Below are 19,527 nucleotides of genomic sequence, written 5' to 3' on the forward strand. Positions count from 1 at the left end.
GTGAACATGAAATTCAGCGCCCATAACCCAAGTTAGTAGCTAGTTAGTGGAGGCCGTCACGGGACTGATTATTGATTATTGAAGTGCCTTATTAATAGATACGCACGATTTAGGGCAAGAAAAAACCCGGGACACTTTTGGAGACATCATCATCATCATCATCATCATCATCATCATTATCATCATCATCATCATCATCATCACTTTCTACATTTTTCTAAACAACATACTGTTTTAATAAGATTTTTTCTTAAAATGCATTTAACTATAATTATTGTTTAGAGCGTGGTGAAATAAAACATCACGATTTTCATCACAAAACAAATATAATGCATAAGAAATCGTTTGTTTTAGAGCGTGATGATGAAATAAAACATCACGGTTTTCATCACGAAACAAAGTAATACATAAGAAATCAATTTTTCGTGAGTGATGAAATAAAACATCATGATTTTCATCACGAAACAAAGTAATACATAAGAAATCGTTTGTTTTAGAGCGTGATGAAATAAAACATCACGATTTTCATCACAAAACAAAGTAATAGGCCTACAAAAGAAATACTTTTTTCGAGAGTGATTAAATAAAACATCACGATTTTCATCACGGAACAAAGTAATACATAAGACATCGTTTGTTTGATTGCAATCAACCGCGACAGTTCGTCTCACACACATAACAATGCACTGCGATCAAATAGGTTGATGACAACATTTGAGTGAATGGACTGCACTGCGACATGATTACGGTGCACCGGTTCAAATCCTTTGTTTGGAGCCAATCAATAATTTCACGTACAGCCTCTATGCAAATTAGAGTTTACACACGCTGCAGCTGGGGTACTCGACCGAAGCTGGTTGTCGTCAGTGATCGAATGCATGAGCTTATTTGCTTTACTGAATCGATTTACTGGATTAATATCCTGTTAACTGGGTTTAATGCCACAAAGGTCGAATCGGGCTTGCCATGGACCATAAGTGCATCATGGGCCATCTTTGACTGTTATTTTCGCCCAAGCACTACTTCCGTGCTGCCTTCTCTCGCTAAAATTTGCCTGATATATACCTTCCAGAAACCAATTAAACCATTTGGCGACCATTGTAACATTTTGTGGACTAAAGAAAGATTCTTCGTCTTTGCATTCAAACGAATTTCCATTATTCCGCCAATGTGAGCAATGGAAGAAGTGTGTCCCATTGCTTTGAGTAGACTGGTCTTACTTATTTCATGCAAGTAATATTACCATCTAGTACGTAATGTGAAATCGATAGGATATTGGATGAATCGTCAACTTACATTACAGTTTCCCGTATTCTTCTTTATTCTGAGATGTTACAATACAATGCGATGTACCTCAAGGTTCAATATTGGGACATTTACTCTTTTTACTCTATGTCAGATACGAAATGTAAGATACTTTATGTAACTGATATTATTAACCACATATGATATTCGAATGTAAGTTCATACGTGCTGGTGATAAACAATATCTAGAAGTTTAAACTGACTTTCAGCACAAAAATTCAACTAACCTTGAATTTTCGATGTGTGACACACATCCTCATCAGATGAAGTCCTAAGATGTTGTGATGGACTTGCCCTTTTGTTGACCATTGGCGACTTTTGGTTGAACATCTTAAGACTTCTTCTGATGAGGACGTGTGTCACACATCGAAAATTCAAGGTTAGTTGAATGTTTGTGCTGAAAGTCAATTTAAACTTATTTAAATCACATATGATATGTTAGCCTTTTTTCCGCTTAATAAACATCAATAATAACCAGCCAGTGACCAGCGTTCTGAGTGAATAGATGCTGAAGGTGATAATAGATCCCTGGGTAATAGATTCTCAAGAATAATGCGTTACTTACATATTAATGAGCCTTTTAAGTCATTTTAGATATATTTTAGATAATAGATACTTGAGTATCTTGAGTATAATGCATCACTAGCTCACTCCAGTAAACATAGATTTCCAAGGCTGAAAAGCGGGATCATCCCAACACAAAAACGTAAACATAAATCTCTTATGTAAATAACATAAATATTTTGTTTATCTCTACCTACATATTATAGCATTAGTCAGCTAAAAACAATACGAATGTAGTGATTGTAGTCCTCTAGTCTAGACTAACAAATTAATTCTTCTTCTTCTTCTTCTTCAACTTCTTCTTCTTCTTCATATTCTTCTTCTTCTTCATATTCTTCAAATTCTTCTTCTACTTCTTCTTCTTCTTCTTCTTCTTCTTCTTCTTCTTCTTATTCTTATTCTTATTCTTCTTCTTCTTCTTCTTCTTCTTCTTCTTATTCTTATTATTATTATTATTATTATCATTATTATCATTATTAGTATTATTATTATTATTATTATTATATCAACTACATTTCAGATGCATAAAATATCAGTATAATTGCATTTCATATGATATTAATTTGGATAAATAATTAGAACGAAACGAACATTTCTGCGTTAACAATTTTGGGTTTGTTGCCTCTTAAAATCACTCAAGCGCATAATTGCGGGGTTAATGGGTTTTCCGTCTGTAAAGTCACACACCAGTTGTAAACGATATATTTTAGTCATTACACTATAGCAGCAAGTTGCATCAAAATGTCGTCCGACGTTGTGGTACTGAAACGTCAACTAGGACTATGGGCCTGCGTTGGTTTAGTAGTCGGGCCTATCATAGGAAGCGGCATCTTCATATCTCCTAAAGGTATTCTTCAGAACACAGGAGGTTCGGTAGGATGGGCGCTGATGGTATGGGTCGCCTGTGGAATAATGTCCATGCTTGGTGCACTCTGCATGGCAGAGCTGAGCACCACTTTTCCAAGATCTGGTGGAGATTTTATGTATATCATGCTTGGATTTAACAAGATGTTAGCTTTTCTGCGAGTGTTTACGTATGTTGTGATAGTTCGACCAGCAGCGACTGCCGTAGTCTCCATGACCATGGGCAATTACATATTGGCTCCGTTGTTTCCTGATTGCGTCGTTCCGGAGGTTGCAGTCAAACTTTTGGCAGCTTTAATGTTATGTAAGTTGAAGTTGTTGTTGTCATAGTTGTTGTTGTGTTGTTGTTGTTGAAGTTTTGTTTGTTGGGGGTATTTGTTTGTTTGTGTGTGTATTTAAACTGTCTCACTGTGCGGAGACACACCTGGGTCTTGATGGCGTTGTTTTTAGGTGTGTTTTATTTTTCAATTTCACTAGAATTTGTTTTCTATTTTGCTTGTTTATTTGTAATCTTACCTTTTTGCAGTTTCATGTCTCTATAAATTGCGTAATTTGTCTATTTTACCTATTTGTGCTTACCTATTTGTGCAATATTTATTATGTGTACACTGAAGGGTGAATTCTCAAAATGGTCTGTCAAAAATCGCTTGGCCTCTCCTTTTGACGTGCAGTGACAAAAATATCCTCCCGCATTCGACGTGCAAACAAATCTTTGCCCACTTGCTGTAAGTAAAATACCCCTGTTGCTTACAAGGGTATACAGTCATTTTGCAAGTAAAATAAATCTTGATATTCTCAAAGGAAACTACACCTTTTAACATCTAAACTTCGTTTAGATCCACACGTTGAAAAAGAAAAACCAGATGTGGATATAAGAGTATAAACGGACCGGTAGATACCAGTTTTACTCTATGACATACTGGATAGCCTAGGGGAACTAAACATTAGAAATTGCGCTACTTTCGTCGCATTGTATGAAAGGAGGTTGGAGTTGAGAAGCAGATTCTTCAGAGAGCCGTGGAAGGGGCGGGGGAAGGGGACGTCCATCAACATCTTGAACAAACGATGTGAAAAATGTTTCATCACACGGAATGTATGGTTGGCTTTAGATATATGCCCATATTTGCAAGACTATCCATGCCTTTAAGGTGAAATAATCCTCGGTCTCCTGCATGGTCTGGCCTGCTGTCTGTTGTTTTCCTGGGAAACAATGATTTTCAATGTGGGGCTTTAAGTTGCTTCATCAAAAAAGTTTCAAAATAGTTCATTTTTTATTTGCAGTTTTCTGCAAAAAATAACTAATTGTACTACACTGTCACTAGGATCCACAACATGCTCATCTATCAAGCACAGTTCTTTAACCCCAATACATTTGCACACTCATTGAATGACCTTTGAAAAGTTGGGTACAAAAACTCATACTCTGCAAGTTGAGGTCAAATTTTGCACTATGATTGTTTAATTGAGGTTATTGAACTATGTCATTGGGTTGAGGCCATTGTGGTCCATAGTGTGTGGTGTGCCATAACAAAACTCTACGTTTGAATTCACTCGCTGAAAAGACAAGGGTATCATACTGTCAACACAAATCCCATTAATTTTGTGTATTATCCTGTGTTAAAATTCCAATCCTGTACTGACAGGTGAATACTGCTACCCTGAACCTTTTTTGACATCATTTAGTATGAATACGAAGTATGAATAGAGCTATCTGTTGCAAGATTGACACCTAGGTTTCAGCGACAAGACTACAAATTACCATACAAAATGTATAATATGGTAGGAATATTTTCATGTGCTAAAAACAATACAAATGTATTAGGAGTGCAATAATCTTGTTGCAGCAGGTGCTAAAGATATATAGAAATAATCGATAGTATCAAATGACTCTGTCAAGTGTGCTGAGGCTTGTGGTCTAGGCATCATGTGTGCCTATGCATAGCGCATTATAAATCACTGCGCTTTTTTGAAGAGTTATATACATGTAACATCAATTACTAACTCTGACTGATGGGAACGTCAAAGAAAGGAAGATTCGACTACGAGGATCATTGAATAAGTTCTACATCCGGTCTTATTCTGTAGATGGTAGTTTCATAGGTGTTAAATTACCATGTGAAATTTTCTTTAAAAGAAGGTTTAAAATGCATCCAGCTAGCCCTTTTTCTAATACACACAATTTCTGCATCAATGTCTTTTGGACATTTAAAAAAACAATCTGCTCTTATCTTTTCTTTGCGAAAAAGCAACGGTTTTGATTGAGTGAGGCAGATGTTTTTGTCATTTTACATAGTCTTTAATATTTTTCTCTATATCAGGTTCATCTGTGACCAAATGGTATTCAATGGTCAGTTCAATTTAATCTGCTCATATGAGTCATATCTGCTTTTCAATTTCCGTGGCACAGAAGCAGTTTTACTTTGCTACAACAAATGTGATATATTGAGATACAATTTTATCACAAGCCAGATCAGATCTTACGTTATAATAATATTGAGAGTTATTTTTTGCAGAAACTGAGATATGCGGATGGAGGTTTGAATGGTGAAATTGCCAGATTGATAGATGTTAGTAGCTAGAAAATAAAATTATTCCTGGGATCTTTTCACTGCCTTAGATGAGCCAAACTTTGATTCAGACTTTATTAAATTGGTGAAGACCATTTTGAATAGCATAGACAGTTACATTGGGCTATTCCAGAAATTAATGGCACCCCCCCTAAAGAAGACAAGTGAATTTGTACCATAAATTTTTGGGAATTCCCAGACCAAAATTTTATCCAAAAAAATTGGGAATTCCCATTTTGATAAAAAAATGCTTAAACATATTGGGAATTCCCAGTGACCCTAAAGAAGACATGCACATTTTTGCCAAAATTTTTGGGAATTCCCATACCAAAATTTTATCCAAAAAAATTGGGAATTCCCATTTTGATAAAAAAATGCTTTAAAAACTTGGGAATTCCCAGTGACCCTAAAGAAGACAAGCAAATTTTTGTCAAAATTTTTGGGAATTCCCAAGCCTAAAAAAGGGTATTTTTCTTGGGAATTCCCATGTCTTCTTTTGGGTTTCATCAATATGCTGCCTTTTTTTTTGGGAATTCCCACAGCCAGAAAAAAATGCTTAAAAATATTGAGGATTCCCAGTGTCCCTAAAGAAGACAGGCACATTTTTGCCAATATTTTTGGGAATTCCCAAGTCTAAAAATTTAGACAAAATTTGTTCTGCCTTGCCCTTATTCAGAGATGTAACGACCGGGCAGTGTTTCATGGGGAAATGGGAAATCATTTTGTTAACATATGTGACATGATCTGGTCCATGGGGGCCAAAGGCGGCAAATTTGAAACTGAGATAACGGCAAAAATATGGAGTAAAAACAAGAGAATACATAAGAAATAGACATCAAAAAACTTCATAACTTTATAACCAAGTATGCTAGAGCTTTGGTGTTTTGATAGCGTATTAATGTATGTGTAATGTAATAATAATTACAGTAACTCTATTTTCAAAAATGCCTCCTTTGGTCCCCATGGACCAGATCGTGTCACATATTTGACATATTTCCACTTTTATTTTTCTAATTTTACTGTAAATATTGTTAAGGCAATTTTTGAATATTTCCTGTGATGTTACTCTTTTAAAAAAAAAAAAATTGTTGAAGCGATTTTTGAAGATTTCCTGTCATTTTACTAACTTTGTGTTTTCACAATTTTTGGGACATTTAAAAAATTCTACAAATGTTTGGGGATGTTATTATATTATTTCCTGTGATTTTGCAATTGTTTGCAATTTTTTTAATATTTCATGCGATTTAACAACTTTTTTGGCATATTTTATTTTGTAAATTTCTTTACATAGCTATTTGGGAAGTTTTAAAATATTCCTTGGTATTTTACCATTTTTATAAATACCTCATGCGATTTAACCACACCTTTTTTTGGATTAAAAAAATTACAATTGTTTGATTTTGGGGGCAGTTTCAATTATTGCCTGCTCTTTAATATAAACATGTTGTGTAAACTCAATCACTTACAAATTTACCCCATAGAAGACACACAGAACAAAACAAAATGTATTTTAGATTCTTTTTTTAGCAACTTAAATTTTTTCACCAAAATATAAATGTTTAGTTTATAGTTCCTGAAACTTCAACTCTTTATTTTGTGATATCAAGTATGACTTTTTTTTTTTGCCCAACACTTTAAAAAGACTTCAAGGGACAAGGAAATTATATTTGTCTGCAAAAACAGACTTTTGCAAAAATATAAATGCTACATAAATTTAACCATATAAGTACTGGTATTCTGATAATAGCAGTCAACATGGTCAACATGTTCAAAACACTGTGCTAGACTGTAGAAACCAGAAACCCTTGCTAGAAACTATTACATAATATGGCCTTGACCTGCAGCTATAAGACTCAATGCATAGTAGTGTTCCAATATCTGTGATCTATCATGCCTGATACTAGTTTCAAAGTTTGATAAAACCAAAACATCAGTGCAGCTTTGCATGGATACTTTCTTGAGCATTTGAATTTGAAAAATAGTCACGGTGGTTTGCTGGTTTTATTTCTCTTCATATTGATAATTAATTGAAGTGTTAGTCTACTTGGTAACTTTGTCATTATAAACCTATAGACCTTTATCAACAATTTAACTACATTTATGGTGATGGTTTGGCTATATCATATCAGATATAGGTGAAATGTCGATCAAGAACACTTGATGGACAAATTGAAGATCCGGGCTGAATATTAAAATAATTATACTTTTGAATTGAGTTCTACCTAAAGCAAAAGCCTCAATCTAAGACTCAAATGTAAACCAATTGTTGAAATATGAAAACAAATGAACATTTAAAAATTCCACACAAGGGCCTATATGGTGAAATAATTTGTGGGCTTTTTCTCAAAATTACGAAATGTAATCATTTATTTCCAGTCAAATTTAATTCAAGATAGGGTGATTACATTTAGGTGAATACATGTAGGCCTACATAAAATGGTCACTAAAATTGACCAAATAAGTCTATTATATTTTGGGATTTTTTATTTTGAACCACATGTCATTGTCCCAAGGAAAACGATATTATTAAAGGCGTTTAAAAATTTTGTACATTTTTTTTTCATGCGATTTTACATTATTTTTCATTTTTATATACTTTTCAGTGATTTAGAAATTTTGGCTAATTTTTACAATGATTTTTCCTATTATTTCACATTATATCCTGCGATTATATATTTTTTCTTGTGATTTCATATTTTTTCATGTGATTTTTATTTTTTTCTTTTGATTTTTTTTTGCCAATATTTATTTAGGTGCTTTTTTGGGAAAAAAATCTATTATTTCAGTATGAAAGGGCAAAATTTTCATATGATGGACGGCTTTTCATCACAGCTACATACACTTTGAGTACATATCATTAAATTTATACCATTTACATCCAGGACTGTTAAATTTCAAAAATAGTTTATGAGATTTTGAGTGATTTCACTGAATTTTATAATTTGTACAAGTTTTTACCAATACTTTGCAAAATTTTACAAATTTTGTCAAAATGTGTCAACATTTTCCCCCATATGACATGTCAAATTTGTATTTGTTTACAAAACTGAGCCTTTAATAAATATAAATCATGCATATCATTAACGAAAAATTGGAATCAAGTAGAATTTGGGGAATTGTTTTTTTGTGAATATCTACTGAAACATACCCAAAGTTATAAATAGCTGAAATGCAAATCTGCTGCACATCTCAGTACCCACCTTTCCACTAGGGGTCTTAATTCAGAGAGAAGGTCCAAAAAAAAAAGGGATCATTCCATGAGACTGGGGAAAATCATACCAAAAAAAAACCCGCAGGGGTCTGGCATTCGGTGAGAGATTATCAAAAATGTGTCCAAAATTCATGAAAAAAAGGAAATCTTTTGGTGACAGGTTAACTAAAAGTGGGTAATTGGGTGAGAATGAGTTCAGTTAAACAAATAAGGGGGTCATTTGGGTGAGAGGGAGTTGAAAAATGGGGGTCAATGTAGTCCTGCAAGCAAGACTTCAGTCTTTATCATAAACTGACATTTATACGGACCTGTATTACTTAGTATCTAATAACGTCCTAATGATAAATACTCTGAATTCAGATACTGAGTTACAGTTTCACTGGAACTAGGGTCAATGTGGCCACACGTATACATCTCCGTCACCCAATTTTAGTGAGTGCCCCCCCTGATTTAGGGTGAATTTCAGGTTTTTCGGAATTACTCTGGGCCAAAATTTAATTTGTATTTTGCGGTATATGTGGTGTTTCCAATTTTTTTCCTAAAATCTACAAAATTCTTTTGTATGTTTTAGCAAATTTTTGCGCAATTTTGTCCATACTGCTATAAATAGTTGGGCAAATTTACCATAATTTTAAACAGAAATAATAAATGTTGGTCACCTCATCAAATTTGGTTTATTTTTTGTGTATGTTTTTTTAAAAATCCCAGCCGCATACCCCAACCCAAATCATCCCTTTTGTAAATACTAACTCAGGCGACTATTAGTATTTTAATTTAATTTATTCATTTTTCTTTATTGTTCTTTGAAGTTCATGCAGTTTCCTTATAAAAAGTCTTGGGATATCTTTTATAGAACCTATACATTTTCTCTTGCTTGTGTGTAATCTTCATTTGTCTGAGCTGAGTATTTGAATGGAAACACTAGGTCATGCTCCCCATCCACAATATTTTTTCCGCAGTTAACATTTGCATGGCATACATAATGTACATTAGTATTATGAGGTTAGAGATTCCACATAATGCCATTATTATTTCCTCTTACCTAACAAAAAGAAACAAAATAAAGTCTGCACAAAAAGTAACACAGCTGTTACAAATACGTCTATAGCTTCAGAACCAATAACTGTTTTCAAAATATTTTAACACTGAGGAAAGGATGAATTATTTACGTGCATTTTGATGCCCCATTTGTCAAATGTCGTTCAATATTAACAACACAGTAGTGTTTTAAAGAAAAAGATCCGAATTTAAAAGTTGCCGTTTAGAGCGATCCATGGTTATTATGCCAGCTCTGTAGCACATAAAGCTCGCCATTATCTTCACGCTTACTTCAAATCAATACAAATAGCTGCAATTTTTAAATTCAAATATTTTTCTTTCAAAACACTGCTGTATTGTTAATATTGAACAAAATTGGACAAATTGGGTATCAAAATGCGCCTTGCGTGTACATAAGCATGCAGACACGCTAAACTGGGCAACAAAATAAAAATAGGTAAAGTTCAATGGCCAAATATGACCAATTCCAGAACCCACAACAGTGCCAGGTAAACAATAAAAAAGTACAATGGAACAGTGAAATAAGTGAAGAAAATCACTGTTTGTGCACATAAGCAGACAAACCAATCAGAATTGACTAATATGTGAATGTTGCAATTTTTGCTATCTTCAGTAGATAGCAGATGCCTGTCCCAGTGCTGCTGATGCTAAAGCTTAAACAATTTTCCCCAAAATGTCAAGAGTCCCAAAGATCATGGAAAATTAGTTTTTCAAGTTTCCAATATTTGTCTTGGCGCTTCAGAGCCATACCACGCGTAAAATAAAGGAATATGGCTGATGATGCAAGCCCTGTTGAAATGACAGCAGTGGCCTTTTTCAGTTCTTCGAATTGAAAATAATTGACAAAATGTACCTGCCTGAAAATTCTAAAATATTTTGTTCTCATCATAGCATAATTCATGGGTAATTAGGTGGACACTTAGAGTGAAAATGCCTTCTTTGAGTCACTTTGAAAACAATTATAAGGCTTTGTAGAAATACCAAATTGGTCAATAATATAATTAATATAAATTCTACAAATTTAGAACAAATGGCAATTTATTGTACCTCAAAATGTTAATATTGTCCATGTATAGGCACACTTTATCTCATATTCTATGACTCCACCTACATCTCAGTCATTTAAGGAAATGTAGTCGAGCTGAGAAAATGTCATTTATCGAAGCCATTTTACACAGTAAAGGGGATTGTTTTGGGGTGAAAAAATTGGTGTCACTTTAATAAAGACCTATAGCACAGGGTGTCCCAAAAATAAATTTTTTGTAAAGAAACATTTACATTAGCTTTAATAGATTGAAAAAAAATCAATCAGCTCACAACTTTTGAAGATATGCTGTTTTTTTTAGAATTGTACCCTTTTCCCCTCTGTCCACGGAGGAGGTTTGGCTACTTCAAAGATTAAAAAGAAGCACACGTATCATGCATGAATATCAAACATTACTCAATGATAACTTTATAAAATAACAACTTTATTTGGGGAATGGGCTTTACCGGTGGGCTTATGGGCTATGGAATTATGGGCTATGGCTTATGGGCTATGGGCAAAATGGATGTGGAGTAGCACTTCTTTTGCTATACTTGCAGTTACTTATTTTTTTGTTTATTTATGCCTTTTGTTTATTATATTTCTTACTTTGTTGTTTATTGCTTTCTTTTTATTTACAACATAAGTCATTTCTCTTTTTGGGATTAAAAGGTAGCTCTGAAAAGGGCTGTTTAGGTTGTCTTGGGTTCTTCTAAAGTGAGTTTACTGTGCTGCTCTGCCCTTAGACTATGCCACAGTCGATTTTTGATAAATAAAAGCACATTATTAATCATGATGAAAGCATTCAGCTGAACTCGAAATTATACTGATATTTATTACATCAAATACTAGTATAAAACTGTTATGAAAAAGCTTATATAAATTTATTAGTGACAGTAAAAGTAAAGTGTAACATATCATAATGTCATAATTATATTGGCACTTCAATACTGAACAATTCTGATTTTAGAATCTACCAGTTTATTAATCGCGAAAGTCCGAAAAATCGACTATGTACTTTGAATTTTAAACGGGACTTTGAACGGGCAAAGTCCCTAACCCACACACTGTCAATCATATTTGTTTATCAATCCAATTAAACCGCAAGCAATTACAAGACGCGCTCATGCACCTACTGAGAGTTTAATGTTCCCGCCAACACAAAGGGCGGTATAGTTGTGTACCATAGTTATTTTAATAACTACATGGTACACAACTATACCGCCCTTTGTGTTGGTGATGTCCGGAGGATTTAAACCATAACAAGATCTGGGCGACCAATCACAAGCCAGATCCATTTAAAGATGCATTACATCATGGCCAATTTTAGTAGGCCAGAAATCCGACAATCCGACGGTGATCAGTTGTGAAAATCCATCAATTGTGCACACATTAATTCAATCAGAGTTTTAAGCTTAAATACAATATCCAGAGTATGCACAATGGGCAAGTGGATTACGGAGTAGTCTACTCTGCCTTCTACCTGGTTGCCTCCTAGCCGTTTCAGCCCTGGTCCTCATTACATCAATTGCATTGCATACCAATACTTGTGAATGCAGCAGTAATATGGTTGCGAGGATCTTGGAGTTGGAGGCTAACTGATCCTCGCTTTGGATGTTGCCCCAATGGAAGAAATCAAGCGGTGCATATCAATTTGTACATGATGCAGTCATGTCTACAGTAGAATTCATCTCGACCTTTGCAGGACTTAAACCCCATTAAAAGCTATTAAACCAAGATAACACTCATTGAAGCAGCTCAACTGATTAAATCAGATCTTCTCTGGTTGTGCACAAGTGTCTGTTTTCAATGTGCGACATCGCAATAAAGCTGGTATTATAGCTTCAGTTGGGTAACCGATTATAAAGGAAACGAAAGCGGAAACAATGGTATGTGTACCTTTGTTCACGAAATGAGACAAAGACCTGCTTTTTGTTAACCAGCATTCTTCAAAATGAGCAACATAATGATTGTTGACTTAACACGGTTTGGAAATAATTTCTTCATATTTTTGGTGTTATCTGTCGTTTACATATCCTTCCTAAAACACAAAAGTGCGACCCTCTCCAAACATCTGAATTAGCTAAAATTTAGGACATGTTACAAAACTATATTTTCTAGAACCTATTTAGAATAGTTAAAATGTAGCTTGTACCGTTTTTTTGTGGCATCCTTCAGAAGTGAGCGGTCCGATACCAATATTTTCGGTCAAATCTCCATTCAATTAACACGGGGAGTTGGCTAGCTATACCTTGCCCTCACTCATATTTTACAAAAGTGCGACTATTTCTGAACATCTAACATAGCTGTAATTTTAGGTCATGTTAGAGAAATATATTTGCTAGAAGTTTGGAGAATAGCTAAAATATTGGCTGGTTATTTTTCACACAGTGATGTTAACTAGGCAAGTGCCCATTCTTCCAACGTACATCATTTGTAGAGGTCACGCGTCAATGGTGAGAGCACTGTGTATTGTGTATAGGAAAACGGACAGTAACTATGTATGAAAGCGCTCTTTTAGCAAATTCACAGTTCATTGAATTTACAACCGTATGACAAACCAGGCAAAATTGTGACTTTTTGCACAAGATTTGCAATTTAAAGAGAATTGGCCATTACTCATTCTAGTGACGCTAGTAGGGCCTATATGGACAATATAAGTGTGCTTTTTCATTTAATGACACACAAATTTTGAAAAATATTGTAAGAAACACTTGAGGCTTTGACTTTTAAAACCTACATTTAAAAAAAAAATGTGCTTGGATAGGAAGTTTTCAACAGATTTGCCACATTCGCCTTGCTATCTGTTGACCTAGTGACGAAAAGTGTTTTTAGGGGGATGGGAAGTGTTAGCTATCGTTTGATATAAAAAAAATTCTGATTGGATGAAGGGAATACTTGAAGGTTTCGACAAAAACAAATCAAAGAGGCCTACTTTCCAGCTAGAAGCTCCACAGCTCTTCGATACTATGCACTCAACCGTGCAGTGTAATCAAAGACTGCAGTGGAGACAATCACTGCTTGCTTGAGAGCTTTTGAACGAAAATGTGTGCTCAGGGTGGAAAGTGTGCGCATGATGGTACTAAGAAAATTGTTTTTGTAGACAAACCTTTCCATATGTGAGGTCTGGTGATCTTGCAGACCACTCCAAAGCCAAACCTCATCTGTGTACCGAGTGAAAACCGGGTACATTTCTTTAAAAGAGCGTATCTTCATAATTCTTTTGGTTTATTAAAGCTAACGATTAAAGGTTTCTTTACATATATACCAAAATATATTTGATCATTGTGATCAACTTTTCAGAAATAGGAGGAAAAAGGGTGCAATGAGGGTTCTGTTTATTTTTGGGACACCCTGTACCATTATAGATCTTTCAAGTTCCAATCAGAATGATGTGAAAATATGACTCACGATTTTGTTCGAGATAGGCCGAGCGACTCAGGCTAAGCATACCATTTACACGATATGAGATACCACAGAGCCTGCCACAGAGTTTCTATTCTGCACGTTTTTACGATTTGCGCATGATCAGTACCCCATATGATATTTATTTGAATTGTTTGAATAAAGATGATTTCTATTAAATTCCCAGCACATGTGTCAAGATATAAAACATCCCATTTTGTTGTTGTGATTTACCTTTAACATGTTTAAAAATCTGTTAGATTGCCCCTACTTCGTAGAACAACTCCCATTCCAAGCCTATAGAATGATTTCAATGTCTTGAGACAATTAGGACGACCACCAACAAGACAGAAAGACCATGTGTTGAACAATTCAGGAATGTCTATAGGTGGCCAAAAAGTCCAGTTGTTACGCATGCAGGAATGGAGAAAAATGACTGGAAAGGGAGCGAGGGGACCAGGCTCAGGATCAGGCAAGTGAAAGTATAAGAGATGAGCATGTGATGTGCCCTGAGTAATTTGATTTAATTTAATTATTTAACTTTGTTTACAAGCTGAAAGTATTTCATGAGATGGGAAACCCCCTTGTACGTGCAAGATAATGGTGTGGAAAGTCGTTTTGGAATTCCCCCAAATTATTGTAAACAAAGTCAGAGCTATGATTGGAACTTGGAAAGCCCCAGTTCATTATTGCACCATCAGGAAAACCCCCCAGGAAATGATGTAATGTGAAAGGTGAATGTGTATTATTAATATTGGGAAATCCCAAGATTGCAGCAATGTTGTGAAAATGTGATTGAAGTAATGGTTTATTAATAGATGATGGTTTTTTGCATGAGTACTGATATAAAAAAGCTGGAGGCTTTTGTTGGGACTGGACAGAATGCCATGGGAGATTGAGATATTCCACATGTGTGTGATGGTCTTCGTGCTTCAAAAAAAAAAAAAAGTACATTTTAACCAGTTTATATAGCCAATAATTGAGCTAATTTTAATACAGCAACGAAGAAGACAGCGAGCACACAAAAGTGCTCTTCCTCATCAAAGGATTAAAAGTTCTTCTGTCAAATTGCTGGAGTTTGCTGGGTTTGTGAAGGCCACGCATCTGTCAAAAAACAGCGGAGCTGTGTTAAAGAAACCTGTTCCCTGGAGAAAGAGAGAATGGTGAAAGAAACACCATTTTTGGAGAAAGCAGCGCAAGGAGATATATTTGAGGAGAAAGCAGCGCAAGGAGATATATTTGTGGAGATAGCAGCGCAAAGGAGATTGGAGGAAGCATCATCATTTTCGTATGAGGATTTTATACGCAAGGATTTATAAATGCAAGTGTACTGTGGACTTCGCTGATTTTCGCAGGACAAGTGAATAAGGATATATTACATCAGTCGTCCAGAACATTGCAAGAACTCTAGGATCACGAACAAGAAGACAGCTGGTTAAGTACTGATATAGTAAAACTGTCATTGTGTGATTTTATTGTATATGCGATATTGTTATTATATGTACCAATCATACTCTGTTTTCAATTAAAGACTTAGATTTTGTTAGCTTAAACAAACAGTGTATTTGTGTTGTGCATTCGTGTGAGTTCGGGAAAAAGGTGATTTTGGCCTTGAGTCAAGTACGACTCGTAACAGCATGCTCCCTCTTAATATTATTTAATTGCCTTGCTTGGAAACAAGAAAGTAGCAACTGCTTAAATTTGTCTGTGATCATTGTGGACATTGGTGGCAGGCCTCTAAATGATACCAATTAGTTTGCTCTTCCGCAACTATTAACATGATCAAACTTATTCATTGCATGGCAGGAGGGGCAGGAGAGGCCAAGAGTGGGGGAAACTTCAAACCCCTACATCATTTTATAAGCTTCTATAGGTGTAATTTTTTACCACATATCATAGGGGTTATTTTTACTCCATTTCTAGGGGTAATTTTACTACAAAAACCAGCAAAATGTTTTGAAATATGGTCCCACATTGTTTAAAGTTTTTGGACTATTTTACTCCCACTTGAAAATTAACCGCCCTTTACACACCCTGAATTGAAAAATAATGGTAATGCCACTGTTACATGGGCATGCTATAAATCCAAAATTTATTTATTTATGCTATACTTTCTTTAAAGTTTATTTAGTATGTTTTTTGGATTAGGTCTATGGTTTAGTTAGAGTTAGGCATCAGTGTTACGGTTAGGATTATGTTTAGGATTTGGGCCGTTGTTAGGGTTAGTATATTGGTGAATGGTGATATTATTTAAAAAAGGACAGTCACAACTAAAAAGCTCTTCATTGGTACTGAGATACTGCAAAATACTTACTGACTAGTTATTAAAATCTAATTTTCAACTGTAAGATTTCGCCAGCAATTTAATATAACTAGTCATCATGGTCATGAAATATTAGACTGTTTTTGGATAAGGCCTACATAAATACATAGAATTGTCCCGAGATGACTTACGCTACACATTACTATTTTTGCTGCATAGTATGAGATAATTTTGCGTAGGCTAATCATGTCTACACCAGCAATTTTGATGTCAATGTGGATATCTGTCTAGTTGTGCTCACGTCCCGGGAGGAGGGGGCACTCCAACTTTGGAGGTGACGCGTATGTAGAGCTGTTAAGACCCCCTTTTTCAGCGTCGCTGTCACCCAAAGACCCCATATTTTTTTACGAACACATGTTCTGTCACCCGAAGACCCTTTTTCATTTGATCTGTCACCCAAAGACCCTTACAAGTTCAATTTTAACAGCAACTTTCATTTATCACTGATTTGAAGCCATTTAGAACTAGAAATTTGATTTTGAGGTTTTTGTGGCGCTGTTTCGGCTCTCACCCAAAGATCCATTTAAAAAAAGGTCATGTTCTCACCCAATGACTCCATATTTTTTACATTTTGCTTTCACCGAATGCCCAAAATCATGCTCTCACCCATTGACCCCATATTTTTTACATTTTGCTCACACCGAATGCCCCTTAGTGCGAAAGTGCCAGCCCTACAACTATATCCATTTCAAATTGAAGTGTCCCCCCCCACCGAGCTCACGTCATGTTAAATTTGGTTGGAATTCCAAATCTTACATACCTTTTAATGGACATTTGTATGAAGATGGTTTGATTAGGAAATGGCTCATAGTTTTGATTGAGAAAGTCATAAAATATTTTAAAATTATGTATGATTTTTGAACACACTGTATCCACAGATCCTGATTTCTAGGATCTGTGCCGTATCTCAACAGCAAAGCAACATAACTCGTTATTACAAGTTTGATTTTTTGAAAGCCTACAATGTTCTTAGCACATTGGTTTTAACACAAGAAGTTTTGATGGTGGTAAATCAGAGAAGAACAAAATTGTGTACTTTTTGAACCAAACTTTTCCACCCTATATGATATGTGCAAGAATAGTTTCTTGGGAATTCCCACTCCTGAAAAAGGTCTTTTTCTCAGGAATTCTAGAGAATCCCCTTTTCGGAATGTCCACTCTAAAAAAGAAACAAGGGGTCTTTTTCTTGTGAATTCATGTGCCTTCTTTTTAGTTCTGTATGATTTTAAGAATAATTACGGGGGGGTAATTCCCACTCCTAAAAAGGGGACATTTTTCTTGGGAATTCCCATGGTTTTGAAAATAATAAAACAGTGGCCGATGTGGTGAAATTTTCACTCCTAAAAAGGTGTCCTTTTCTTGGGAATTCCCATGTCTTTAGGGTTTCCAGAATAATGACAACCCCTTTGGGAGGAAAATTTGCACTCCTAAAATGGGGAAAATGGGACTAAAGAAGACATGTAAATTTTTACCATAAATTTTTGGGAATTCCCAAACCAAAATGTTATCGAAAACAAATGGGAATTCCCATTTTGAACAAAAAATGCTTAAAAAAATGGGAATTCCCAGTGTCCCTAAAGACGACAGGCAAATTTTTGCCAAAATTTTGGGAATTCCCAAGCCTAAAAAGTCGTCTTTTCTTGGGAAGTCCCATGTCTTCTTTAGGGTTGTGAGCATAAAGGCCATTTTTTTTGGGAATTCCCAGAGCAAAATTTGGTGAAAATTTTTGGGAATCCCATGTCTTCTTTAGGGGGGGTGCCTTTAATTTCTGGAATAGCCCATTGTTCAAAATGGTGTATCAGATTTTCGCCCTTAGCATGCTTAGAGAAAGGTGTGCGGCAAGGCTGTTCACTTTCGGCACAATCATTTATACTATCTATTGATATTTTGGCTTATATAATAAGATAAGAAGGGCATGTCCACTTAACTCTGTGTACGTTATTAATTAATACACTATTCACCGAGAGTATCCTTGTATAGATGGGACCTAAAAAATAAGAAAACATTACTGGGAACCCATTGAGCATTGAGCTTCTGTGTGACAAGCTCCTTTCCAACCGTTCAGTGTAATGGTGTACAATAATTAATGAAATTGGATGATATTTTCTTTAAAGCCATAATTGTAACATTTCCATAAAAAAATAGATTATTATTTCTTTTCCATAAAGTGTTAGCTTTTACTGTCATATATGTCCCCTTTTAATTTTGAGCCGGACAACTGAGTTAAAGTAAAGAAAATTGGAATTTACTGTCAAGGTTAATGTCGCCAATGCATGTCACTCCACTGCAACGGCACTATCCTTTGATGTGTATACACCGTCCCGTACGCTATGTGCGTACTATTTAATGAACATCGTGTACGTGTTTGACTAATATTTCCATCGTAATAATTAAACGACGGTTCCTGCATTTTATTTAAAACGTCAGATTTTGACAAAACTACAGCATCTAGAGTCTTGATTTTTGCATGGTATGTTAGTTAAATAAAGTACGATATAATTATTTTTAAAAAGGCGTCTTCCTCCAAATGTTAAAATACCGCATGGCTTTAACTTGAAAAGGATTAATAGAGTTTTCTGTGGGGTAATTTTTTTAATAAAAAGGAGTGATATTATGGGAAAACATTTTATATTCTTGCACCCATAGTTCATTGCCACTTCCGCACATTTTCTGATGACAGTAATATCATCATAATTATGCATTTTTGCGCTGATGTACAATTACTGGAAGCGACAATTATAATTAGCACGTGTCATATCATTATCAAAATGACCCATTGTGTTGTTCATTAATATTCGAATGTTATGGGTCTGCAATTTGTAATTTGTGGCCATCGAACTTTACATCTGTAGCTATTACGCCCTGATACATGCTAATCAGTTTGTCTACCTATGTGCAAAATTCGTTAAAAACTTGAATTCAAATAGGAATTTTGAGTTTATTTTCGCCTTTTTGTTAAAAAATAAAGACGTAAAAAATGAATTTCCTGATTTTGAAAGAGAACTACGCGCACGATATTGGGCTAAAATTGGAGGTATTAGAGATTAACATGATCAAAAAAGGAATAATTGTAGTTGCACTTCTCTAAAGAGAAGATAAATAAAACATTGGATTTTGAAACTATTGGAAAAAAGATTGATAATTGAATAATTTCCAATCATTTTGACCAAACTTCATCGGTAGTGAAATGTTAAAATGGTTTACG

The 19,527-nt window shown here is 34.9% G+C and overlaps 1 protein-coding gene across 1 annotated transcript in view; it reads left to right on the plus strand.

Moving 5' to 3' along the window:
* Window positions 1-2,588: 2,588 nt before the first annotated feature.
* Window positions 2,589-19,527, plus strand: part of LOC140135757 (cystine/glutamate transporter-like) — a 47,419-nt gene continuing 30,480 nt past the window's right edge. Inside the window, exon 1 of the mRNA XM_072157370.1 lies at window positions 2,589-3,037. Within this exon, the coding sequence (XP_072013471.1) occupies window positions 2,611-3,037 (427 nt within the window). The 5' untranslated portion in view covers window positions 2,589-2,610. The remainder of the gene's footprint in view (window positions 3,038-19,527) is intronic.

Source organism: Amphiura filiformis, chromosome 16, assembly GCF_039555335.1.
Source record: "Amphiura filiformis chromosome 16, Afil_fr2py, whole genome shotgun sequence".
Classification (NCBI taxonomy): domain Eukaryota; kingdom Metazoa; phylum Echinodermata; class Ophiuroidea; order Amphilepidida; family Amphiuridae; genus Amphiura; species Amphiura filiformis.